Source organism: Vulpes lagopus, chromosome 2, assembly GCF_018345385.1.
Source record: "Vulpes lagopus strain Blue_001 chromosome 2, ASM1834538v1, whole genome shotgun sequence".
Taxonomy (NCBI): Eukaryota; Metazoa; Chordata; class Mammalia; order Carnivora; family Canidae; genus Vulpes; species Vulpes lagopus.
The window spans coordinates 144,166,632-144,194,381 of record NC_054825.1 but is presented as its reverse complement, the minus strand read 5'-3'; the positions used below and the strand labels follow the sequence as shown (position 1 = coordinate 144,194,381).

The 27,750-nt window shown below is 47.1% G+C and overlaps 1 protein-coding gene across 1 annotated transcript; it reads right to left on the bottom strand.

The window, feature by feature from the left end:
• Positions 1 to 1,633: 1,633 nt before the first annotated feature.
• Positions 1,634 to 27,488, bottom strand: KLF9 (Kruppel like factor 9). The gene is made up of 2 exons (XM_041740268.1): positions 26,278 to 27,488; positions 1,634 to 5,049 (listed from the first exon to the last, which is right to left on the bottom strand). Exons 1-2 carry the CDS (start codon positions 26,780 to 26,782, stop codon positions 4,820 to 4,822), a joined length of 735 nt encoding a protein of 244 aa, XP_041596202.1. The 5' UTR covers positions 26,783 to 27,488; the 3' UTR covers positions 1,634 to 4,819.
• Between the last annotated feature and the right edge of the window lie 262 nt (positions 27,489 to 27,750).

Sequence of the window (27,750 nt, the reverse complement as noted above, 5' to 3'; positions counted from 1 at the left end):
AGGCTGCTCAACGGGGAACCTGCTTCTCCCTCTCCTCCCCCTGTGCTCTCACTATTTCTCTATCTCTGTCTCTCTCTCAAATAAAATCTTCAAAAAAAATTGAAAATCTAACTTTAAGTAGGGACATTTAGGTGACATGTGGATTCTATTATCCTTCTTAGTTTGTCTGTTTCTTGAGTCTCCCTTCCTTCGCTGTGCATTGATCAAGGATCCTTTGTTTTCACTTTCTACAGACTGTGCAAGAATTGACTCTACTTCCCCTTTATGTCTTTCACTTCCTGATTATTCCTCCCCCTACCCAACCAGATGTCTATTTTCACTGTTCTAATGTAACGGCTCTAATAAGCCACCAATAACTTCTGATTCCTAAATACAGTGAACACTTCCCTTTTCACTGAGCCCTAGTCTACTACACCCTCCTTGTGACATTCAACACATTGACTGCCCACTGCCCCTTGTTCTAGGACCCTGTGCTTTTCTAGATTTTGCCTGTCTTGATATTGCTATCCTCTTCGTCTTCCCTCTTCCCTCCCATTCCTCCTCCAGCCGCTCCTCTCCAGGTGCTAACCCCCTACCCCTCCCATCTGTATTCTATCTCGGGTGATTTCATCCACTTGTGGCTTCAGTTTCTATCAAATACGACTGACTTCCAGATCTCCAGTCCAGATCACTTTTCTGAGCCTTAAGCTAACATATACCATCATTCTCTTGACATTTCTGTGTGATGTCTGACCGACACATCAACCCTGACATGTCCGAACGTGAGTCCGTGACTTTTCCCTCATGCTGACCCTCTCTCCTTTCCTCCATCTGATCAAACTGCATTAACAGTGACCTGCTTGTTGCTCAGACCATAACCTACGAGTCATTACTGGACTTTTCTATCCTTTACCTTTGACCTCTAACATCACTAAGTCCAAATGATTCTGCCTCCTACGAGTGGTCAGGGGATGGTCTGAATGACCGCCCCCTCCTGCAAGGTATCTGACTCTCAATTTCTTCATCAAAATATGTGGATAACCAAAGTATCTACCGTAAGGGGCTGTACAGAGCTGCTGTATGGATTAAATGAGAAGAAAGTCCTAAATACTCAGCACCATGACTAGCATATGGTAGGTGCTTAATAAATTGTAGCTAGCTAGTATGTAACTATATAAATTACTTTCTCTCTTTCTCTCTCTCTCTCTCACACACACACATTTTGGTGTTCACCTTCATTTGGTTTTAATGGTTCTGCTGTCCTACCTTTGAGACCTTGACTTGCGTGTTCTTATCAGTATCCTATCTCAAGAGCAGAATCCGAGTCCCTAACATCCTCTGCCCAGTTCCTAGCACACCCCAGCATGGTTATGAACTTTTACAAACTTCTTCAAGTGATTTACCTGCAAATGCAAATATTCACCTCCAGTATCACACAGTGGTTTCAAGCAGACTCTAATCCAACCTCTTCCTCCGAGGTCCATGAACAAGTAAACACACGTAGGCCTATACAAATATCACATGTGTTGAAAGATGCAGAGTAAAATCATCTTGGGACTTGCCATAAAGGTCCTGTGAGCCCTGGTTAAGGAAGCAACCACCATCACAGCAAGACATGCCCCTTTTACAACATATAATGGCAGGGACAATTCACTCTTTGTCATTTATTACTTTTATTTGGACAACATATATACATATGTACAAAATACCTACGGTCAGAATCCTCTTTTATAATTTCATTTGATTTACAAAAACGGGACAGCAAAATAACTTAGGTCACTAATACTGTACAAAAATAAAACTGATTAAACAGTTGTAAAGATCAGTATCTTACAGTGTTACAGATCATTCATCTGTTGTGAAAGAACATCTCAATCTATCCAGAGTGATGAGCGCTGTGCTAAATCTACCTGCAAACTGACAACTAATCAATTTCTGTAATATGGCTACCAAATATAATTCTCAAAAGAAGCATGATGTAGAGCTAGACCTTAAAGCCAGGGCATCATTCCACAGTGGTGAAGGGCTTTCTTCTTCCCTAACCAAGGAGAGGAGTTATCTTAACTCTAAAACTATTAAATTTTCCAGAATATGACAACTACTTACAGTATTAGATAAAACGACTTTTCTTTCTTTTTAAACACCTGCAATAGTCTTTCAAAAAATTCAGTTTGGTTAAAAAAGTAAACAAAAATTACTATCCTGCATTTGGATTTTTATAAGTTAAATCCATGGTCTTTTTAATATAAAAAGTAATTGCGTCATAGTTTTAGTGTTCAATGAACTCTAGTAGTCCTATTTGAACCATATCTCGATATAGTAAATCTAATTAGAATGCTGGTTCCTGTTTCGTGACATTTTAAAACAGGATTTATCACGAAGAATAAAAAGCCTTGAGTTTATACGTTACGTTACTATAACATATTAGAGAATATCAAATGTGTGTTCTTCAACAACTTGAAAAGGCAAGTAACAACTTTTTTTGGGAAGTAAATTGTGCATTTTTTTTTTTTAAACAAGTTGCTGCATTTATATCCATCTAAGTAAGTGCTGGACAAAAGCCACATATAGATTTACTCCTGAAACTACAAAGATTGTCTTTCACTGACTTTGCTTGGTTTTCCTTCATTTCTTTCTGTGAGGGGAAGATGAGTTTGTCCAAGTTGGTGGGTTGCTAGGCAACCCCAAACTCCTCACTCACTAAAAGGCAGCGTGCAGAGGATCACAAGCAGGACCGTTCCATGAGCTCAGTAAGAAATAGACAGCCTAACCTATTTCGTATGGAAGAACAGATGTCCTTGAAACTTATTTTGGACACAGAAATTAAAATTTGGTTTAAAATAAGCGTTTCAAAAATCTGAAACAGAGGTAGAAAGTGTTCTTTATTTTTCCTGACATGTTTTCCCGTGAGAAAACACTTTCCTTTTTATCTCAATGGACTGTTCCCAGTCCCTAATGTTAAAAGCAGTTCTCTTTATAGAACTACTAATACAACTACGTTGGTTAAACAAACAAAAAAAAAAATAACACCGTGCTAGTGATGGCTATTGTATTGGAAGTCAGAGTCAGCCAGGACCCACGCCTGCCGTAGGAGCCCACACTGCTTCTGGACTGGAAATGCGCCTGTGTCGGGTGAAGTCACGAGTTCACCTTCAGGGAGGCCCCCAACGTTTGCACGACACAGCTTACAGCACGTGTATAAATGAGAGTGCACCATAGCTCCCTGGTTTATATATTGGATAAAATTGTCAGGAAGCATGATTTCTGACAAAAGAAAATGTAAACATTTCTCCCATGGTCACTGCTGACTCTCTTACTTGAGGTTTCTTCTTCGCTATGAAAACAGTTCATTGTTCTGACCACGTGAAGGCCAAACTTAAGTTTTCAGGTAAATGGCATATTATGGATGTAGTGGTTTAGGCCATTGTAGACACCTGGATATAAGATATCTAGTGGTGAGGCTTCTGATGTCAAAGGTACAGTGATGTGTTCTCATTCACACGCGTTCCGCGTACCCTCGTTTTCCAAAAGGGACCGTGCTGAAGTCACCTTGGAAATCATCATGGTATATTCCCTTGGGGCTCCCTACTTACAGAGGGATAGGCTTCTCTTTTCACATGTCAGCTCCCTTTTCCTTTTACATAACTCTTGCACCTGTTTGTGGGAGTTTGTAGGAACACGGGCAGGAGACCAACACACCTTTTTCTCCACCAAATCGGTGTTTCCCGAGCAGGTTACTGTTTTGCACCCATTCAAATAAAACCCAACAGAGTCAAAACCCTCTCGCTTCGTGGCATTAAAACAGTAAGGTGATGTTAACTAAAAGGATCGGAAAATTTGGAAAAGTTAATAGAGTTAAAATTCTGTTTGTTCTTTTTGATTTTTTTTTTAAATACTACCCTCCTCCTCCTTCAGCATCTGTCGGATGTATTTTGCCCTCCCATCTCTGCCATGATTTCATAGGGAAATGTGTATACTATATATATAAAAAAAAGCAGATTATAACGTGGTTCCAAACAGAATGTCTGCTTCTACCTTAAAGCACGTATTTAACTTATTCATCCTCTGCATTAGAAAATAAAAGTGCAGCTTATGTTCAAATAGTACAATTCATACAAAGCAAGGTTTAAAAGTTCTGTACTTAGTGTAACCTTTCAGAGGTTTGTCTTGATTAGTATAAATTCAGACTGCTTACCCATTGACTATAAGTAACTTTTTTTTTTGTGGTTTTTGTTTTTGTTTTCAAGTCTTTAGATGACAGATCATGCTGGAGTAGATGTGCTCTTGCTTGCATAAAGACAGCTGTGCTATGGCGTGTTTTTTGTTTTTTTTTTGTTTTTGTTTTTTTGTATCTCAAAGGTTAACGTGATTCAAGAGAGTGGTTTTTGCTAAAGAAACCGAAGCACACTCGTCATTACATCGAAAAAGGTAGGAAAACAATTCTGGAGAGAGACAGCAAGCAGAAAGGGGCCCAGCGTCACCCCGGGACGCCGCAGGTCCGCTCACCGGGTCGCACGTATGTACACCAGGGTCCAATCTTTAAAATCCTGCCCCCAAGTCTGGGCTTTGCCCCCTCCCCCCGGCCCCCTTAACCCCCCCCCCGAAAAAATAAAGGAGAGAGAGAGAGAGAGGGAAAAAACAAAAAAGCATTTGCCTTCCCTCCAACAGTCAGAGACGTTGGGAGCTGCCTCGGCGGGGCCAGGTGCGGGCTCGGATGTCCGGCCGCGCTGTGCTTCGGGGAGACGCTGCGGGAGCGCGTCCTGGTCCCGCCGGCGGCCGGGCGGGCGGGCGGGCGGGCCGGGGCGGGGCGGGGCGCAGTCCGGCCGGCGGGCGCGGCCCCTCACAAGGGGTGGGCCAGCGCCTTCTTGGAGCGCTTGATCATGCTGGGGTGGAACTCGGTGTGGCGCCGCGCGTGCTTGGTGAGGTGGTCGCTCCTCATGAAGCGCTTCTCGCACAGCGGGCAGCGGAACTGCTTCTCGCCCGTGTGCGTCCGGTAGTGGCGCGTCAGCTCGTCCGAGCGCGAGAACTTTTTAAGGCAGTCTGGCCACGTGCAGGGGAAGGGCCGCTCACCTGCGGGGGGACAGGGCGCAGGTGAGGCAGGGCGTCGCGCACGCCGCCACCGTCCGGGCCGGGGGCACACACACAGCCCTCTCACCTGGGGGCCCAGTGTGTGCCCCGCAGCCACACCCCCGCACCTGCCACCCCCCCCCGCACCTGCCACCATCACCCCCCGCCCGCACCTGCCACCATCACCCCCCCAGCCCGCACCCGCCACCATCACCCCCCCACCTGCACCTGCCACCATCACCCCCCCGCCCGCACCTGCCACCATCACCGCCCCCCCCGCCTGCACCTGCCACCATCACCCCCCGCCCGCACCTGCCACCATCACCCCCCCAGCCCGCACCCGCCACCATCACCCCCCCACCTGCACCTGCCACCATCACCCCCCCGCCCGCACCTGCCACCATCACCGCCCCCCCGCCTGCACCTGCCACCATCACCCCCCGCCCGCACCTGCCACCACCCCCCCCGCACCTGCCACCATCACCCCCCGCCCGCACCTGCCACCATCACCCCCGCCCGCACCTGCCACCATCACCCCCCCCCGCCTGCACCTGCCACCACCACCACCCTGCCCCCACCTGCCACCATCACCCCCCCCCCCGCACCTGCCACCATCACCCCCCCCCCCGCCCCCACCTGCCACCATCACCGCCCCCCCCCCCGCACCTGCCACCATCACCCCCCCCCACCCGACCAGGAGCCTGCATCCCCAGTGCTGGCATCCTGCCCACCCCACCCCCCACCCCCGGGGACCTCAGAAAGGGGCGCTGCATTTGGGGACAGAGAGCGACCCCAGAAGGAACCAGTGCCGCCGACTCCCTCACCTTGGGGCTGCAGCCTCCCACACCAAGCAATCCGTTTCTGTTCTGTAAGCCACCTACTCGGGGACACCTGGCCAGTGAATACGTGAGGACGGTTGGGAGAATCATGTTCTCCGGGCACATGAACCTGATATGTGATCCCCACTGGATCCCCAGCAGCCTTGGAAAGTACTGTTATTTGGGGGGAGGGGGTGGTGGTGGTGGTTATTCTACGGGGTTGCTGGTTCCATCGGTTCCGTGGGAAAGCCGGAGAGTGGGAAGCCCTAGCCCTTTGCTGGATTTGCCGGCACCGCAGGACTGAGGCGGCTAGTCCAGCCAGGCTGTCACCTGGAGCAGGTGTTTCCCCCTGAGCTCCTGAGTGCTGTGGCCAGCAAGCCTCTGGCTGACCCAGTCTGGTGACAGGGAGGCCAGCAGCCACAGGAAAGAACAAACAGTTCTCAGTAACAAACTCAGTAACAAACACTTTTAGAGACACGGAGAGTGCCTCCTGTGTAGGCCATATTTTAGGTCATATTGTCTTATTATTATTTTTTTTTTAGTAATCTCTATGCCCAAAGTGGGTCTCAAACTCAAGACCCCAAGATCAAGAGTCACACACTCCCCTGATGTAGCCAGCCAGGCACCCCAAGTCATACTGTCTTATACAAAAAACAAGTTTGTTTCCTCTGCCACATAATAATCCTTCAAATATCTGAAGACAGCTATCATGTCTCTCTCTCTCTAATCTCTGTTCAGACTAAGCAGTCCCGGTTTCTTTCATATTTCTCATACAAAGAAATTAACATTATTCTAATATAGTAAGAGCTAAGGCATCCTGTCACTGAATTCTCACAGGACACCCTGTGGAGGTGGCCCATTTCACAGATGAGGAAACAGGCTTAGCACTTGCTGGTGTTGCCAGCACCCCCTCCTTTGCGGCTCCTCTCCTCAGAGTCAGTATAGTGTCTTCATGTCCCACTTTATTAAAATGCGACTGAGCCTCACCCTCCAGACGTGATCGAGTTAGCACTGAGGGCCTCTGCCATGGCAGGAGAGGGCCTATGGCCATGTTTGCTGAGGACACACACAAGCAAAAAGGCATAAGGAGCTGTTGATGATAAGAGAGTCTTGTGTGCCCTTCTTGTGAGCACCTGGCTGCCTTCTTCTCACCTTGTTCAAGCACGGCCCAAAGCTGCTGCCTTACAGACCCAGGGCACACAGGCTCCTGCCTTCCACAGAACTCTCCAGACACTCCTTTGGAAGGTGTGAGGAGTGCATGTTTTCTCACTCCAGTTCCCACCTTCCTGGAACCCAGAAACTCAAAAGGCTGAGAGCTGTCCACTGCAGTGCATCTGAGTCATCCACATATTATTCATCCTTTCCTTCTAGTGTCTCCTACCTCATGCCAGAGATGTAGAAATACTGATCATAAGAACAAAACCAAAGCTCGGTCATTTCTGTGACAGTCCACACATGGCTAAGGTTTTATTTGCTATTCTCTCAGCAGAGCCATGGTTATCATGCCCTGTACAATCTCTTTATTCTTATGGGAAACCCAGTATGGGTAATACAAATCTCTATTAGTAGATTCGTTATACGTGGGTTTAGGTACGAACCCTCACTGAGCCAGGGGGCTGAAGAGCCATACCAGCAAAGGCAACAGCAAACCCGTGAATGCCAAGCCCTACCCAAGGTGGATGGGTATTGGGGTTAATGAGGCAAGAGGATGCTCAAAGACTCCGAGAGGGCCAAAAAAAACCCCAAAACTAAACAAGAAGAAACCACACTTCAAACTGAACACTTTTGAAAAAACTCAATGACACGGAATTTGGAGACCACACTTCAACTTCTGCTGGATCAAACAGTTTTCTACATGGTTCAGAACTTGGAACAAACGTGGAATGCAGGTTGTCACAACACAATAAGGTTGAGCCTCTTGGGATGAAGACAGCATCATGAATGATTTTTGTACTACTTATATCACCAAGCATTTAGTAAATGCCTAAATTGTGTGTGTGTGTGTGTGTGTGTGTGTGTGCACACATACAGCCGAGGTTGCTCACATGACTAAAGCCTGCTCAGAAGTTTCCTAGATCGCTGGGGGAAGACAACTCCTGTCTCTTCCAGAATTACACTGCAACCAAGTCCTCTTAACTCCAATGAAAGGTCTATGGGAGAAATATTCTCTTAAATATGTTATGTTAAAAAATATAATGAAGGGTTAGAACTCACACAGTGATGAATTATAAAACCAAACCAAAGCAAGCCAAACGGAACAACCCTCACTGCTCTCTCCACACTGGCTGAAGCCTTCTCTCCCCTGCTTTGTGATTTGGTGGTGAGAAAAGCGATGAAAAGGAAAGGCTCAGTGTTTTCTCAGTGCTTGTTAGGACAAAAACTCATCAGAGCGATTTTTCATGGAGGACTGGTAATGTGGTTTAGCTTACTCACTGGCACATGTTTCTTTCAAGTGAGTCACGAGAGGAGGTTAATTTACTGGAGTGGATCTGTGTCCACTGTGGGAAAGATGGATCAGAAGATCACTCGGCTATGCTCCAGGTTGGGAATGAAAGAAGACACGCCCTCTGTTCTAGGAAGATGGCTTTAGAGAAGAGATAGTGGATGGAAAATTACCATGCAGCCTGAATCAGCTGTATGTACAGAACCATTAAGTATTTATGATGATTTATGTAGGTTTCAAGTGTAATCAGGGTCCCTTCCCACTGAATTCACCTTCAGTCTAGCTTCTGGCTCTACTGTCTTCACTGCTCCTCATGGTTGTCACCATGTGACTGTTCTCTTGCTTCTAACCCAGATGCTACCATTGACGTAGTAGCATCTTTATCCCTGTTTCAGAGAAGAGAGGGCCACCTACTGAGCCCAGAGCAAATCAGAGCCACCAGCAGCCTTTGTTAGACTCATATAACTTGTGTAATTCCACCTTACAGTTTCTGAGCATTTAAAAAAAGATCTACCTGGAAGTGAAATGCTAGTGTAAAAGCTCCAGGATCATTTTGATTCTTCTCGGATCCTTTGGAAAAACATTAGTGATCTAAATCAGGGGTTTAGCAAACTACAGCCCGCAGGCCCAATCTGACCCACCATCTATTTTTGTAAAGTCCAGGAGCTAAAAATGGTATAAATACCATTCTTATTTTGGCTTTCACCAAATCGTTAGGGGGAAAAATCAAAATAATAATAATATTCTGGGATAGGAGAAAGTTTGATGAAATTCAAATTTTCACATCCATATACAAAGTTTACTGGACCACAGTCATGCTCATTTGTTTATATATTATTACCTATGGCTGCTTTTTACTCTAACAGCAGTGTCAAGCAGTTGCAACAGAGAATGGATGGCCCACAAAGTCTAAAAGATTTGCTACCTGGTCCTGCATAGAAAGTTGGCTGACCCATGATCTCAACCTGAGGATTTGAACTTTTACCTGGTGTATACAAGAGTTTGCAAATCCAAATGTCTTCAGGAGCCAGACACATAATGAAAAATGGGTGAAATGCCAGCTGTATTAGATCATGGGTTGTAGTGGAATCCATGGCCAACTGGACAGTGCTTTGTCCCCTCAAAGGCATTCAAATTCAACACTTTATAAAGCATTGTGCCAGCCAAACAATGTGTGTGCTTGCAGGAAGGCTGGATTCTTCTTGGGGACTGAAAATTTGTAGGCCTTTGAAGCCATTCAGTTCTTTAACCCAGTGAAGAGTCTGCATACCACCTACTTTGGTATGTTAGTTAATAATAGACACACAATAAGGTAGCATGTAAAAAATGACACATGTTTTGTACCTAAGAAAGTATGGAATGGCTAAATATGTAGAGAAGGAAGAATTTAAGGCTGAATGGGATGAGAGATTGTGGGCAGAGGAGGAAAAGAGAGGTCTTGGAGAAGCTGTGGCTGGCTTTTCATCCTGTACCCAAGAGAAAATCGAGTCAGGCCTTTCAGCTCAGTGCCAAGGCCCACAGAAGAACAGTTAACCTTCTTCACGCCGAACAAATCATATGGCAAAGCAACTACCAATTAAAGAATCTTTAAACTTGTCTTCAGCATTAATGAGAGAGTTACCATCCTCCAAGGGAGAGGGGCGGGGGAAGAACAGGAATGTACTAGTGTTTTATTTCTGGCCTTTACAGGAAAACATACCCAGAGGCAGTGACACAATAAACTCTTGCTTTACTGGAGCAGAGCTGTTAACAGCACAAGTTCCTCTGCGTTCTCATTATTTATATACCGCTCCCCTCCCCTTTCAGCAACCAGCTAAGCACCTCTCGCTGACAGACTCGGCTCAGAGTGTAAAATAAACTTGATCAAAACGGCTACTGAAGACCGCACCTGGTGTGTAAAAGACTTTCTTTGCAGAGACAGGTCAGGCCTCCAGAAGTCTCTGGGCCTCCAAAGGGTTCAAGAGAAGTGGAGTAAAGCCTGCTGGCTAGGCGCTTGCCTACTCAGCACAAAGGATGGCTCGTTGCTTTTAAGAAAGAGCCTCCACTCTACCTGGTGATTGGTGGACAATGCCAAGTAGTGAGTTCTCCATATGGAAGGAGAAAGACGACAGTGTGGGTATTGCTGCCTGGATATACTGAACCTCCTCCAGGCTGCCCTGAGTTCAGACAGGCTGAGAACACAGATCTCCCATACCCACTTCCCTACCTGGTTCTCTTTCCCATCCCATCCCAACCCACAGTTCCACGGAAGAGTCTAAAACGGGCTAACCTTAACCAAATACAAACTCTGAGCCTCCCATTGCTTCTAGCAAAAGTAACTCCATCTTGTAAAACAAATCTAAGGGCTTGAGGCCTCCTTTTCAGAACAGAATTCAAAAATACCAATTAAGAATCACAGCTTCTTGCCAGTATACAAAATCAGGGCTGCTTCTTGAGGAAAAAAAAATAATGGGTTTTGTTTATTGAAAAAAAGGAAGTAGGATTCCAGAGATAAAAGGAAAATCTGATATTAGAAAATCATATATGATTCTCTATTTTTAACAGGCAAATATACCTATCCTCACTCCCCCCCCCACATCTTCCCTTGAAAAATTCAACATCCATCCCTAATAAAAGGTTTTAGGAAAACAGAAGAATAATTCCTTAATAAGACAGAAAAATACAGATTGGACACTTTTCCTCAGCAAGGTCAATAGTAAAATAAAGGTAGCATTCTATTAAAGTCAAGCTCAAGGCATGAATGGACACTGTCTCCATCACTACAGCTACTTAAAATTATTCAGGAAATGCCAGTGAGGACAATTAGATAACAAAATAAGAAGTAAATCATTGGAAGGGGAAGTTAATATAAGAATTATATTGATCATAATTATATTGATACAGACTTGTTTGGAAAGTCTTAGAGAAATGCCTAAAAAAAAAAAAAAGCTAATATAAATTAACGAATGCATTCTTAGGTGTAAATATACAAAAGAGTAATGGGTTTCTTATATGCTAACCATAGCCAGTCAGGATGAGCCTAACAATAAAAGTTCAAGACCTGCATGAGGAAAATCTTTAGACCTTGATATAAAAGAAATTGAATAAATGGAATATTTCCCATGTTCTTGGATGGTAAGTCTCAATGGTGTGAATGTGGGAATGCTGTACAAATTCATCTATGAAATTAACACATACCATGGAAATTCTTTTTTCTTGAACTTGACAAAACTATTCCAAAGTGAATTTGGAAGAATAAATATACTCGACTTGCCAAGAAAATTTTGCAATAGAACAACAATAAGTGAACACTTGCAATACCAGTTATTACAATGTATGATTAAAGCTGCAATAATTAAGATAGTGTGAGACCAGTATAAGAAAAGACAACTCAGTGGAACAGTCAAGTCTGAAAATAAACCCAAGACTCGGTAGGGATGGGGTGTTTCAAATTAATGAAGAAATGAATGTTAAATTCAGTAAACAGCAGAGACATCTGGTTAAAAAGAAAAAAAAATTAAATCTGGATCCCTACCTTATACCATTCCCTTCAATAAATTCCAAATGAGCTATACACATAAATGTAAAAAATAAAACCACAGAGGTGAGAGAAAATATAGGTGACTATTTTTAGAATTCTGGAATGGGGAGAGACTGTTTCAACATGAAACCAAAGGCAAAATCCTATTTGAAGAGTAGTTTTGAAATACATAAAAAATTTTAAACTTCTATATAGTAAAAATATACCTAAGCGAAAGAACTTGAGTCAGAACGGTGAACCTAATAAAGGAAATTATATAGCACAAGACAAAAGGTTAAAATCTGTAATATGAAAAGGACACTTACACATCAAAATTAATAACCCAATTTAATAAAATTGGACAAGGATGAAAATAAGTAATTTATAAAATAAGAAATACTACTGGCATGGGGCACCTGAGTGGCTTGGTGGTTGAGCACCTGCCTTTGGCTCAGGTTGTGGTCCCAAGGTCCTGCAATGGAGTTGTACACTGGGCTCCCCACAGGGAGCCTGCTTTTCCCTCTGCCTATGTCTCTGCCTGTCTCTCATGAATAAATAAAATCTTAAAAAAAAAAAAAAAAGAAATACTAATGGCCAATAAATAAATATATGAATATATATTCAATCTCACAAGTAATCAAAACAAGCCAAGTAAGACACCAATGAAGTATCTATCAAGCTGGTGAAAATGTTAAAAAGTAAGTGCACATGGGATGCCTGGGTGGCTTAATTGGTTATGCATCTAACTCTTGAACTCAGCTCAGGCCTTGATCTCAAGGGGTTGTGAGTTCAAGCCCCATGTTGGGCTCCACGCTGGTCATGGAGCCTACTTAAAAAAAAAAAAAAAAAAAAAGTTTATCCATTATTGGTGGAGCCATGAGGAAATAGACCTCTGTTGTGTTGGTGGAACTTGAAATTGATGTAGGGATTTCTGGCAATATATTTCTGTAGGAATTATTTTTTGGTAATTAGATAGGAACAAAAAAGTATACAGGGGTACCAGCTTTGTTCATAAAAGCTAAAACTTGGTAACAACTTAATTGTCTAACAGTAGAGAACTGGTTTGATACATTGTAATGTATCCATACAGTGGAATAGTATGTACTTGTTACAAAGGTGCTAAGATTGTTACAGAATGAAATGGAAAAACCATAGCAATACCCAGAGATGTGAAAAGAGCAGTGTATAATCCACTGTATATTTATGTACGTGCAACATCTATAGAGAGAAAAAAAATCCTAGAGGAATATATATAAAATATGAACAGCAGCTATCTACAGGTGTGTGTTTTTTTTGGGGGGGGGGGATAAAGAGTAACACTTTCTATAATTTTCCTATATTTTCTAATTTTTTAAAAACAGTCACATACAAATTTCTTTTATGAGACAAAGTCAGAAAAAAGTCTTATACAAAACAAAGGAAACTGATGCACTCAAGTTTAAAATTTTCCATGAATGGGTTGATCATTCTCGATCAAGAATATATTCATAGAGGATGGGGGGCCAGGTATTTCCTTTCTATTGAGAAATAACACTCCGGATATCTAAGACCAAAGAAAAGAGTATCACTCTGTTTCCTTTTCAAACAAATTGTTAGAAAGAAGCTTTCAGAACATACCTCATCTGTTTTCTCACTTCTCCATCTCCCCACCGACTCCTACTTTTTCTGTATGCGAAAGGGAGAATGGCCCCTATGAGGACAGACAGGAATCTGTCCAGAGTGATGGCAATGCTACCCAACCAGGGGGTGAGTTCACTGGGAAGCAGCGGGGCAAGCATGTGCAGAGGTGCAAAGCCCAGCATCCACACAGACTCACACAGACCTGCCCTGACCCCAGACCTTCGGCACCCTCATCCCATTGTTCATTATCATGTCTTGTAAGGCTGACATGCAGGTCCAAAATGTGAGCCTTTGCTCTATTTTTCATGCCCATGATCCTCAAGTGCAGAAGCACAGTGCACTTGACAGAGGAGGTACATGGGCCATCTCTGGAAGTAAACAATTCGACAGCTCCCTGCATAAATTGTTCCAGTGAACCATGAGCTCAAAAATCAAGAAGTCAAAAGGCAAAAGAAAAATCAAAAGTCTCCTGTTTGCCAGAAATATTTCTACCTACACATGCAGATGCTCTGAAAAAATAAAAGCACTTCATAGGCTTTAAAAGAATAATCCTGCCTGAATGCCATCCCATTATATTGCCATTTGCTCTTGGCCCCTCTCAGAGTCCCTCTTGCGGTTGGGTTTCTTTTTATATTTGATTTGTTGGTATAACAGAGTCATTTTAGAGTTTGAATGTGAGATTTTACTTCCTGGCTCCCATGTTTATCTGTGGAAAGCAGCCTGTCCCATTCCTTAGGTTCTGAACTGGGAAGTGGGTGTGTGTCAGTAACATCTGCCACATAGCACTTGTTCTGCAGCACACTGGTGTCTAGGGAGCAAGCCTGTCTGAATATTGTTTGTGTGTCCCCAACCTCAACTGATCAGTGAGACAGCTCATGTGCTGGGACCTCAGAAGGAGAGACGGTGGACAACAGATTCTTGGCTCTGGGTTCTCAACCTAGCGAGAGAAATGTCCTGAAGTCCCAGGGATACGGACCCATCACAGCAACTCTAAAACTGGCAGAGGTCGAGAGCCCTCCCCACAACCACACAGCCAGGTCCAGGCCTAGATTAGCTGGTTCCCACGTTCTTCCTGCCACCCCAGACTATGCTGCTTCTGCTCAGCTGTTTGTGGGAAAGAGAAATAATAAGTGGACCCACTAAGCATTGAACAGGATATAAATGTTGAGTGGCAAAACTATCCTAAGAACATAGATTCTTTGCATCTTTGCATTTTGGGTAACTTTTATAACCATCAAATTCAAACCTGTCAAACCTGTCAGATAAAGCCAACTTAGATGGCCGATGACTTGTCCAAGGACACACATAGATGAGAACCGGTTTTCAAACTCTTCCTTGGCTTGGAGCACAAGACAAGACTGGATGTGAAAGAAGAGCAAAGGCCCTAACTCAATGGAGAGAGAGAGCCTTCTACCACACCTTTCTCTCATTTTCTTACTCCCAGGCCCTTCTTTCCCGATGGATTGGCTCAGGGAGGGCATTTACAGTTTAAAACAAATAGGTGCTGCTGAGCATTAAGTTCCAAAATAGGGTCTTAAAAATGGAAAGCAGACCCTGAAGTCCTTGAAATCTCTTGATTGGCCAGCGCTGCTGACTGAGACCTGAGCCATAGAGAGAGGCAGGAGGGGTGGGGTTTATGAACAGACACAGAGGTCCCTAACAAGTGCCCTGTGTTCTGTACTGTCCTGTTAGTAACACGTGGGGGCAGTCCTGGGGGGTGGCCACTGTGGCCTGGCCTGGCCTGGAGTCTGCACCGGCCCCTCCAGGGAAGTTCCCACACAAACCAGGGCACCTGAAGAGTCAGGCAGCCACACTGAGGAGGGGCTGTGTGCATGCCTCCCAGCCTTACCCTTCCAAATGTCGGGTGTGGAAAGGGACTGTGTGCTCTTGAGCCCATGAGCACACAGTTGGGAGAATGCCACAGGGGTCCCGAGTCACAGACTGCAAGGACCTACCACCTGGAGCCATGGTCTAGAGGTCCTCTTGAGCAGAGGATGCCGGAACATGAGGACCAAGACCTAAGCTAGTGCATGACACCCCAGGGGACACTATCAAGGTCAAAGGATGGTGTGTAACATCGACAGCCCTCCCATGATGCCAAAAAAAAGTGCATTTCTTGCCTACCAAACACCAGATCACTCCCAGAGAAAGGCAAAGGAAGAAGGAAAGAGAACCCTGATTTTGCAAATATTTACCTAAAGAAGACAACAATTCAATAGATAAGTGACAGAGAGACCCTGAATAGGACTCAAGATAAAAGTTTTTCCACCAATAGTACAAATGAGAGTGGAGGGGTGGGGGATGAGGGGCAGCACTTGAGAACTCAGTTCTGGTTATTGACAGTTACATCTTTGCACACCCCACGGCTGCGACTGGAAAATCCGTGTCCAATGCACACGGGTTACTTTGCAAGGGCTACTGAGACTTTTAGCATCCTTAGCAAACACAAGGATAACCTTTCCATTTGTGCACTTAGGTACAATTATATGTGGCGTCCACAGCTTCCTGTTGGGAGCAACCACCATCCGGAGAGCTGGCGCCTTTGGCACAGATCAAGCAATGGGCAAAAGACAAAAATATAGATGAGACTGCTGTCTGGTTAGAAAAATGCCTACTCTACCTGCCAGCCAGGCTGCGGCACTCGCAGTGACTCTGAGTGACTAGTGATGCTTCTCCAGCACGCGATGCCAGCCTTTCCCTTCTGGGCTCAACCTCTGTACACTGCTCACACCACGGTAAAGTTGTGATGACCACATGCCATGTGGGCCACCGTCAGACAGTTTTTCAAGCTTTCATGGAAGGAGCCACTGATTCCTATTGCCTGGGGTTTGTTACCAAAGACCACAACATTTGACAGTGCTGAAGTGTCCGACCTTCACCATGCAGTCCCCCACCTGGCTCCCCCGGCCCCCCTGGATGGGCATTCCTGGGCAGTGCTTCACATGTGGAAGCAAGCGGGACATGGAGAAGAAATACATTAGGTGACAGGGGCAGAGCCCATGTCTCTTTATGCTGGGGACCCCCACCTCAGAGGGATAATGCTCACTAGACAAGCATTTTCTGGCTGGCCATGGGTATGATTTGTAACTCAAGAGATGAAGAGCCAGCTGTTTGGCTGTCATTCTGCTTATTTTCATTAAAATGGCAATGATACAAAGCTACTGTAGAATTATGGCAGCACAGGAATTAAAGTCATTTTAATGTGTTCTTTAGAAGTTATTTTTAAGAGCTAATTTTTGCCTCTGATAATTTATTAGGGTGTTTGTGTTGGGCATTACACACACTAAATAGACTCCAGAATCCCTACGGGAACTGTCATATAAACAGCCCATCTTTGTAAAGATGAGCTCTTTATCTACTAACATCCAGGGTGACAAACATTCATGTAAACACAATTCATTTTCCTGGGCATTAAAATGGACAGACAACTGGAATCAAGACCAAGTGAATGGTGCTGGTTACCACACCGTTGCTGTTAACTTCATTCCATGAGAGGCTTTGGGTACTGGCTTCCAGGATGTCCACTGAAGAGGTTTGAGACATGAGCCTGAACACGAGAACTTCGTGTTGAAATAATCTATCTTTTGCAAAGGCCATTTAGTACATGCATTAGTGGCCTGTCTTTTAGGGTAAACTCCAGGGATAGCTCCGAGCCTTTTCTCTTCAAAGGGGAGAAAAAAGAAAAGCTATCATATAATCTGTCTCTCCTTTTGTCAAACCTCTGTTTTTTGGAACAACCTGTCTATAGTTCTATGTGGCAGATAGAGGGGGTATCTGTTGGTTTTGCCTGTCTGGCATCCATTGCTTCTTTTGGGTAATAAATAGCACGCCTTGCGTTTCCTCATGGAAAACACCCCTTTCCCACTCTGGCGGGGAGAGTGACCCTCAAACCCCAAGCCCAGAGGTTCAATATGACCTAGCCATGCCTCAGTGATTGAGTTCAGGGACAGCCACAAAATTCTAACTCAGTTAATGAAGATGGAAGCCTGAGACTTTTGCTGGAATCATTAGGAAATAAGAACTTTCTTTCCTGGCTGAAACGGCAGGCTGGGAGTCTGGTATGTGGTGGCCACCTCACCACCATCCAAAGACAGCCTGCTCATGAATGAAGCCAAAGCAAAGGACGGCAGAGCTGAGCCAGAGAGAGAGCCCGACACTGAGTATCTGAATCCAGAGACACCAGAAACTAGAACCACCTCAGATATGTTGGTAATTTGAACCAATCACTTTTTTTTTTTTTTTTTTTTTTTACTGAGTTGGTCCAAGTTTGGATTCGGTTGCCTGCGACCAAGAGTCCTAACTCATATAGCTGTGCACTCAGAACTGGTATCTTTTTCAATTGGAAGGAAGTAGCTTCTGAATAGCTCTTAGAAAATATTGGAGAGGTTTGGTCAGAGTTCAAGAATTCTGTAGACATTCCTAACCAAGGTTCATAAAAACCAGCCACAAGCCAGAGTTAAAACACAAGAACAGAGAGCTAAGGTTTGATGGTTTGGGAGCCAAGTCCAGGAGAGGCATGCAAGACAATGGGGTCTCTTTCCCCACTGGTGGAGATCCCAGGGGTTCAGATCAATAACAATTCATGCAGAACTACAGGCAGCTAGAAAGATACTAGGAAATTCCAGAGTAAACTTGGATTAAGATAACTGACTCCAAGTCTAATTCCTCCTATAAAATAAGAGTACTTTCCTACCTCAATGGACTTCTGTGAGCTTACATGTGACAATGCATATAAACCATTTAGGTTAGAAGTTGGCATGTAATAAATGCTGGATGTTATTGCTATTTCTATTATTATTATTACTGCTAATATTAATAATTTTCCATTAAACTATTATTCACAATGTTCACAGTGCCTGCTTTCAACATCTAGCACAGCTCTATGCATGTAACAGTCACCCAATATTCTTTCAATGAATGAGCTGCTGCTGGATTGCTCTGGAATTGCACACAAAAATTCTAGGAACCTCAAAAGCTTCTGGGCAACACCTATAAATTATTTTTAATTATAATTCTTGGTCAATGAGGATACTATCCGAAATGCTTTAAATGCATTATCTGAATTAAGTCTCAGAGCAACTTCAGTTGAATCACTGAACTCCATTTTACAGATGAGAAAACTGAGGCTCAGAGAGTTTTCAACATACAAGAGTGCCGGGGTGGGACACAGCTCAGGTCTGAGGGCCCCGAAGCCCATGCTTGGATTGCTCTCCGTACTGAAGCAAAGGCCTTTCCTGGGGATGCCGTGCATTCAGGCTCCTTAGAGTAGGCTGGTCTCCCCATTACACACTCTTCCAACTGCCTCTTCCTCATCAAAGCCGGCCCCCTGGAAGGGAGAGATGGGGAAACCTTCTTTTCCTTCTCTTTGAACCAAGATGATCTATAAAATGCTTTCCAGTTCTGAAATGTCTGCAAAGCTTTTTGTCCACTGCTTACCCTACTGGTTCCCACTTTGGGTCCAGTCAACTCTGGGAGGCACTCACTTCTAAAATGACAGAGGCTTGCCTTGGAAAAATGTTCACACTTTGTTCGATACAAAATACTGCTGCCTGCATTTCAAATCCTTGTCATTAATTTTGCATGGCTTAAGCTCCCCTCTCTTTATTTTCATCTACGTAAATAATGTCCTCGCTTTTTAAAAAGGCTCAATCAGGGATGAATTCCATTCTCCTATTCAAATTTGTGATCATTCTCAATTTTATTTAAACAAAAAAAAAAAAAGAAATTCGAACATCCAGAGGACCCAGGCTTGGACAGTGAGCTAGCTGGTTCTTGCAGCTCTAGAATCCTTGGACTTCAGATCCAGACGTTCATTCACATCTCAGAATTCCAGAGGCTAACATACCTCACGATGAACCCAGATTCAAAGGGAAGCCTGTCAGTGTACCTTGGTAAACACTGGCTTGGAGCACAAATGGAAACGAATGCCTTGGAAGATCCCACGCATAAAAAATGGATGCACCTCACTCCCTTAGAGGGGAAGGCATTCTCTATGAATAATAATGTGAGTCCTATTATTTGCTGAGGGGACTGCTTGAGGCCAGGATAAGACAAATGTTTACTCTTGGCCTTAATGCACCAAAAAGGTATTAAAGTTTCAGGAGGGCTCCAGGAAGGGCGGAGTAGGAAATCTCACTGGCACTTGGCCTTGGGCTGGTTCACAGTGTGCTGCTCCCATAATAAAAGGGCAGAGGTTCCCTCTGACTCCACCTCTGCCCTTTCGCTTGGTTAATTTGGTTAATGTGAAGCAGCTCTTTAAACCAGGATTTTAAAAATGTTAACCACAGATTGGAATTCTCAGGAGGCGGTGGGGGAAAAGAATTCAAATCAAAGAATTGCAAAGAATTCACTGTGAGGGAAGGTCTCTGCGTGGGCCAACCTGGGTTGGGCTTTTAGCAAGTCTTCAACAGCCCTATAGAGTCCGGGGCGCCCTCTTGTGTTGCTGAAGAAACCCAGGCCCCAGGAGATCGGGCTCTGGGCCGAAAGTCACATGGCTGTCAGGGCAGCCGGCCAGCCTCCCCAACCCCGGTGCTGCTGCTTCCAAACCCTCCAAGAGAACATGCTTCAATCGAACAATACCCGATACTTGGGAGGGTGGCCAGACCCTCTTCTACAGGCAAAATGATGGATGTGATGACCCCTCAAGGTCACTTCCAATCTCCAAATTCTACTCTTTTGATGCTAACAACTGCTGCCACCAAGTGCTCTGGTCATGGCCTAGACCTGGGACTAGCTTCCTAACAAAAAGTGGGGTGGAGCGAGAGACAGGCTTGCTCAGAGACCACTGCAGAGGATCCCATTTCTTTCCCTTTAACCATCTATGGGTTTTTTTTTTTCCCTTCCTGTTGCCCCTCCTTTTTGCGAGTGTTGCATAGAAACAGAAAGTGCCTTTGTACCAATTACTAGGCACTAATTTACGTTCTTCAGTGGGCGCTGGGCTTGCTGGAGAAACATTAGGATCAGGTGGGAGGGTCGGATGTGGGGGAGGCCTGGAAGGCTGCAAGCTTTTTCTCCAAGCCTGAGAACAGCCAAGAGGAGAAGAAAAAAAAAAACAACCCGAAAAATTTGGAAGTCAAGACTAACGAAAATGACAAAGCTGGTTTTATCTTGTTTGTTTGTGTGTGTGTGTGTGTGTGTGTGTGTGTGTGTGTGTGTTTGTTTGAAAGTCAAGAATACTGGTAATCATAAGGCATTCAGAAATCAAACCAATGGCCTGGAAAGTCGTCTCTAACCAGGGCCCGCCATGTTGTTTCAGAGGCTCCTAGAAGAATGAACACTGGAACCTTTCCACCCACTTTTCTTCCCAATGAACTTAAGGAAGACCACTGTCAGCTACTTTCCCAATATGTCATATGATAGTTCTCCCTGGGAAGTTCAGGCTGGGAATTTCCCACAGACATTGCAGAATGATTTGCTCTTGGAATAAGCATCAACAATTGAGACAAGAATGTAAATCTGACCTTTACATTCAGAATCCAAGCATTCACTTGGAGGTTTGAAGGTAATGGGGTGTTGCCATCAAAACAGCCCTATATTTGCTCTGCTACCTCCTCCCGACGCCGGGCCCCACTCATCCCCTCCCCTTTCCTCACCACTCATCCAAGATCTGAGGGGGAAATTAGGGGAATGACGTTTTCACCCTGTAATTCCACTCTGTGTGTATCTTCTGTTGTGAAATAATAACCCTGCCAGCAGCAGCAGCTTTTCTAAGGCAACCCCACTTTGTTTTTTGCTAGGACAGCTGGATGGAGGGTGTCTGAGGACAGGGAAGTGAGGAAGAGGAGCAGTGGGTCCTTCCTACATTGAGGACTGGCAATGAAGAGCTATTGGGTTCCCCCTGCCCCACCACGACCACCAAAGACCCCAATCCCCAGGGTGAGATCCTAGCAGTGGGCTGGGGCTGGGGCAGCCAGCCATCTGGGCCATCTTCCCTTGGAACAGAGAGGGTGTTAACCTCTTGCCTGAAACCCAGAAGCAATCCTTTCAGTAGTCCAACCTTGCGATCCTTAGAAACCTCTTATCCTCTACAGCTAGAAGCCATCTGTAGCTCTTTGCTTTCTTCTTGAATGTAGACTGTCATTTTTTCCCTGACAGGATACATGAGATTGTGTCTAGACAGTCTCACTGGGGACTGGGGTGTATACTGCCTCAAGGGGGCAAAAATTGGATCTCTGGCAGGTGAAAAAAGTCTTAGCTATTACAGTGGTTTGTGGCCTTCTCAAGGGGAGCAATACGTAAACCACTCTACAGTATATCAGTGGCACTAAGATGTCATGTGAGGGGCGGAGAATTATGGGGAAAAAAATGACTAGGGTTTCCTTACAGGAGAGAAAACCGGGCGGCGCGGGGGAGTAGAAAAACAGTTACCCGTGCAAACCCCACTCAGGCTAAGCTGTAAATCTATTTTGGATGAAGCGTGTCAGGTTATGAAATACAACAATCCACATCACTTGGGGAGTCCTAGGGAAAGAAGAACAGAGCAGAGAGAATGTCTCCTCAAAGGCCTCCGTTCTACTTACGAAGAGAAGAGAAAGTCACAGAACTGGGCATGGGCTAATGAATAGCCTGCCCGGAGGCCACTTGTGAGCTAAGGCCCCCAGCCTGGGGCCTGCAGCCAAAGTGAGACCTTGCCCTGTCCCTGAACCCCTGCCTCCCGGGTAATGGAAGTGGATCCTTTCTCACACCTCTGATGGCACAATCTCCTGAACCAAACAGTTGACTCTAAAGCTTTTTGCAGTAATTAAGGGAGATGAGTACAAGAGGCTCAGGGCAGGCCTGGCACCTGCATAAGCAAAATCTTTCAAACTCTGGTCTCAGGGAAGGAACGTCCTGGCTGAAGGGACATTCTTGAAGAGTCCAGAAAACTTGTTTCCAGGGTTGGAGGAGACCTTCCACGGTGAGGGGCCCTCCAGATCCCTTCTGCCAGATATTCTCAAGTATCCCAGGGAAATGTTCAAGCTGGATGAGGAAAAACAGAAGCAACTGCTCTTGAGGGTTTTGCAACTCTTGTGTCTCCTTATTTTACACGGACGTCCTTATGCTCTATTAAAAAAAATAAGTGTCATTTTTAAAACCCTTTCTGTAGAACTCGAGTGATATAACCATGATCCTCAAGCTCAACCCACTGTCACTACTTGGGGAGAGCTGACTTGAGTCCTAAAAAGAAAGAAAAATGGCACTTGGCATGGAAGTGAAGCCTAAGGTCTCTACCATTAGGATGTCAACCTTGCATGAGTCTACACCAGCTGGTTCTGAAGACCTGGATCTGGAATTTGGATGTTGTTGTTTCCTTCCCCCAAAGATTACCCCCCTCAGTATACATAACCATTCAAGGTGACCACAAAATCAGGAAACTTAGGATAAACTCTTTTAGTGCTCATGGAGAGACGTGGGTGTGGCAGGGGGTCTGCACAGTGAGTGGGTATTTGTGGAGTTAGTTTGGGGTATGTGCTCTGAGATGGGGGGTGTGTGTGTAGGTGTGGATGTGGGGGCTGTGAGAGGACTTCTGTGTGCACACGGGCACACAGGTAAGGGCAGTGATATGGCTGTGGCTCTGTGGGGCAGGTGTGACAGGATAATCTTAAAACCGCTTGCCTTTAAAAAAATACATATGCCCCACATGTTTTCCGGCCAAGTACTCTTAATGGGTCCCATTGTTAAACTGAAACATTACCATGAATGTCCTCTAATGTGTCCCCAAAGTCTGGAAACGAAACCAAATGTGTTTATGGCATTTTTCAGATTAACCGTGCATCTGCTTCTTAAACTTTAGAGGCACATTACTTGAGAGGAACATCTGACCCAGAGGCTAATGAAAAGCAAATTGAGCTTAGTATTATAAAATGTAAACTGACGTACTACTTAAAAATAAGTTTATCCTGGTTCCTGATTTTGAGGATACCCTCTCTATCACACACAAGCTACAAGATGCAGAATTTCTTGAGGGCTTTCTGTACGTGGAATCCTATTAGGTGCTTTGCCTATGTTATTTAATCTTTGTACAAGAACCTATGAGGAGTTGGGTGATAATAGCCTATCCAGTGGATTAAGAAACGGAGGGTCAAACAAAGAAGGATAGTAAAATTACATGCCAAAAGAGATGATGTAAATGATTAAAATAAAGGGCACTGTCGAGTAAAGAATGATCAGTTCAAGCCAATTGTTGCTGGGTAGGACTTCAGGCCCAGTACTGCCAGATGGATCGATTTTTCCAGAGAAGCCAGAACTCTGGATTTGTGACGAATCATCTGATTTCTAGATGTTAGTAACTAAACCACATTTTTATTAACTCTGTGTTGGCCAAGCCAAACAAATTTGCGAAGCAAATCCAGCGGCAGGCCTGTCTAGTTTGCAAACTTGGAATTCCAAATTGCTGAAGTTTCTCCCACCTGGGAAACAATAGGACAAACGAGAACCCAACTCAAAAGTGTGTTTTCTCTTAGGATACTGCGGAAGTAGCTGCACTGGATGAAATGCAATTTTGTTTAAATGACTCAACTTCTAAAGCCACTGGTTTTGTGGAAGTGGCAGCTGGAGGAGGCTCCAGGAGCTGGGTGAGCAGCAGGAAGGACTCTCATAGGGCCACACAGAGCAGGGGGGTGTGGCTGGAATTTTAGCTGTTAAAAGCTTCATAGAATGCAGACATTCCAAGGGCTATCTGGGATCCACCTTCTGGAAAAAACCAGGAAGCTCCTTACCTCACTCCCCCCCCCCCCCCCCCGCTTTACCCCCCAAGACAATCCAACTTAAAGCTGCTGCAACTTCCAAATGCACAAGACCTAGAAATCTCTTCTTTGGAGTATCCTTCACACATCCCTAGTTCAGTAGGAGTATGCTTCCCACAATATTTACAGAGGACGAGGTTTTTGTGCAACCACGTCCTGGTGTCACAGAGCCCCCCAAACGTAAAGAAGACACCTGCTATCACCATATCCCTAGTTTCAGAAGACCGACTGTAGCATTTAAAATGGGATTAACATTTTCACTCGGTTTTCCACTCCTGACTGTGTAAAAGGTTCTCCTGGAACAGCTGGGCCGGCTTGCCTTATGGAGAATTAAAGAGCACCACGCATGCACGCACACATAAGCAGCCATTTCTATAAATGGCCGAGAAAAAAAAAAAAAATCACTCTGCTGAATGGGTCACGTCTCCAGGAATCCTTTTTTCTAAGACAGGAAGACTCAGGTAGCGCCCACGCCCACAGAAACCCTGCAGGCCTCCCCGGCCACCCGAGCGGGCAGCTCCCTGAAGGAGAAAGTGCCTTTGCTCAAGGTGGCAGTGGGTGTCGGGGTGAAGTGAACCCCCGGGAACATGGCTGACAAGGCCAGGCCCGCCCAACAGCTGCTGGTGAGTAACACCCTGGGGCTGATATACCCCTACCTCACCCTGGGGGGAGTGACGCTAAAGGTCACATCCCCCAGTTCAGGCACACATCTGCCTGCCCCCAGCCTTGCAGACACAAACTTTGTCAACTGTGCTAGTTTGATGGCAACTTAAGAGGACAACCCCAAACAGAACCTGATTTTGCAGGAACCACGCAGGAAAGTCAGTTTTGCTCCTGTGCCAGCAGCCACCTCCACAAGGAGCACTGTCCAAAGGAAATAAAACCCGACATGCAGTTACGTGGCCTTCCTCTGAAAGAGCAAAACCAACCCAACCCAACCAATTACCGTTCTCAAACCACAGGCCCAGGGCCTCATCTTGAGTGTACCGACAATTACACCAAAGAATGACAGTACTTTGCTAAGTAACTCCAACAGCCTCTTAAATATCGCGTGGGATGGAGGGAAAAGAAGTTCTGCGAAAAAGATCAAGTCCTGTGCTTCCTTATCAGAACAGCAGTTGTAACAGAACCTTTACTAAAGATGTGGAGATAGCATGGCCCAACCCTTTCCAACTTTTTCTGAGTGTGTTACCCAGAACCAGCACAAGGCTGACCAAGAATCTCCAGAAGCCTCCAAAGCCCATCTTAACCTGCTTATGTCTTTTCTGGCCACATCCCTTGGGCCAGCCCTTGCCTTTTGGTGTCCTGGGAGAGACCCTGCTTGCAGGAGGGAGCCTGGATGTCAGGCAAGGACCACACCTCCTGGCTCGCTGACTGTTCAGGGCGCAGGGTGCCACCAATCATGGTGGTGGTGGTGGCGGTGGTGGCGGCGGTGGGGAATCAGCTATGGAATCTCATTAAAAAAAAAAAAGGCTAACTAGTCATGAAGTTAACCCCTCCACCATCACTTGATCAAACTCCTCTGCTGCCCGAAGCAGTGTTATTTTAAACCTCCCTGGGGGACTCTGGGCCAAATTTAAAACCACCTTGGCAAGCCCTGAAAAAGTAGCAAGCACAGGGCTAAATGAGTCCTTAGTCATCCCTAAAAGGCTCCCCCGTAAACTGCTTCTCCCCAGGTTTGCAATCCCACAAGAGAGTCCAATAAAAGCTGCGCCATTTGACCTCCCCGATGCCAGCGTGTGCCCGGGCGGGGTGGCCCCGCGGCCGTGGGGTGCGGGAGCCTGCGAGGGGGGGCGGGGCGGGGCGGGAGCGGAGGGGAGGGGCGGCCCCGCTCCCGGCGAAGCCACGCAGGGGGCCGGCCCTCGGCGCTGCTCCCGGGCCTGCCAGGTTAGGGCGCCCCGCGGCTCCTGCAGACGGGGAGCTTTCCGTCCCTCCGCGGCTCAGTCATTTAAAGAGTCAAACGGCAGCACCTGATCCAAAATACTGGCCCCCTCGAGGCCGAGTGTGGTGTCCTTAACGCCCAGAAAGGCTGCCCAGCCGGAGGTGGACTGACCCCAGGGCCGGGCCGGGCCGGGCCGGGCCGGGCGGGGCGGGGTGGGGGCGGGGCGGGGTGGGGGCGCCGCTAACCTGTATGCACTCTGTAATGGGCTTTGAGATGGGAGGATTTTCCATAGACTTTCCCACAGCCACTGTAGGGGCACTTGTGCCTCTTTTCGGAGGCGTGTTTCCCCTTCGCAGCCACTCCGGGGTGGAGGAGGGAGAGCGGGCTGGGCGCGCCGCCAGGATCCTGCCTCTCCTCGGGGCTGTGAGAAGGACTCGACCCAGATTCGGTGGTCACGTCGCTGTCGGATCCCATGTCCTCGTCCGGACTCTCCAGACTGTCGCTGCACACCGAGGGGGTCTGGATGGGTCGGTACTTGTTCAGGTCCAACAAGCTCTTGGCGATGGTGACCAGCGTGCAGTAATCCTTCCAGGTGTCCCCCGGGTCGCCGTGCTCCTTGGCCACCTCGCGCTCGGGGAGCCGCAGTCGCTCGGCGTCCGGGGCGCCCCCGTGCTCCGGCACCGCAGCGCGGTTCGAGATGGACACCAGACACTGGGCGGCCACGAAGTCCATGTAGGCGGCCGCGGACATGGTGCGGGCGGCGGCAGCCCCGGCGGCGCGGCCCAACTCGGCGGTGGCTGCGGAGGTTCGGCGCGGCCGGCCCTGGCCTCGGACGACGAGCGCGGCGCGGCGCGGCGGCCAAGGGGGCGGGGGCGGGGGCGCGGGCGCGGGGCGCTTCCGACTCGCAGGAGCGCGAGGCGACCTCAGCCCCTCATCTTTACGTAACCGGCAGCGCCTCCGCACGCAGCATCCACGGCCTCGGGCTCCGCCGCGCCGCCGCCGCCGCCGCCGCCGCCGCCGCCCGCGCCCCGCGCCCCGCGCCCGGGCGCGAGTCCCCCCGACGGGCGCGCCGGCCGCTCCGAGCCGGCTCCCTTGGAAAGATGCCACACGTGGCGGCCGCAAGTTTATTCGCTTGAAAACGCCCCCGAGGCGCTGCGAGAGGAAACTGCAACGGAGGTACACGCCCTCGGCCGCCGCCTCTCTCCGTCGAGCCGAAGCCCCGGGTCCCGTTCACGCGAGCACCCGCGCGCGGGGGGCGCGGGCCGCAGCGAGCGCCGGGTCTAGGACGCGCTCCGCGGCCCGTCGGCGGGCGCCCTCCGAGCCCCTGCTCCGGCCGGTCCGGGTCCGCGCCGTTCCGGCATTCTCTCGCTCAGTAACAATTTCGCAGAATCCCATCACGTCACAACCCAAACCCCCTCCCATTGGCCAGCGGGGAGGGTGATTCAACTCTGTTTACTTTCTCCCCCTGCCAGTCAGCGCGGCCTCTCGGCGGAGAGGTGCGTCTAGGACTGAGGCGCGCGGCCAATCCGGCCGTTCCGTGCCGCCGCCTCGTGCTACCCCGACAGCCTCGAACGCGGACACTTAAAAGGGTAACGGCCGGGGAGGCTGGCGGGGCGCGCCTGGCGGTCGGGGGCCGCCCCGGGCTCCCCCGGCCCGCGCGCTCCAGGCGGCGGGGCCGGGGCACGCGCCTCCCGCGCCCCCGCCCCCGCCCCGCCCCC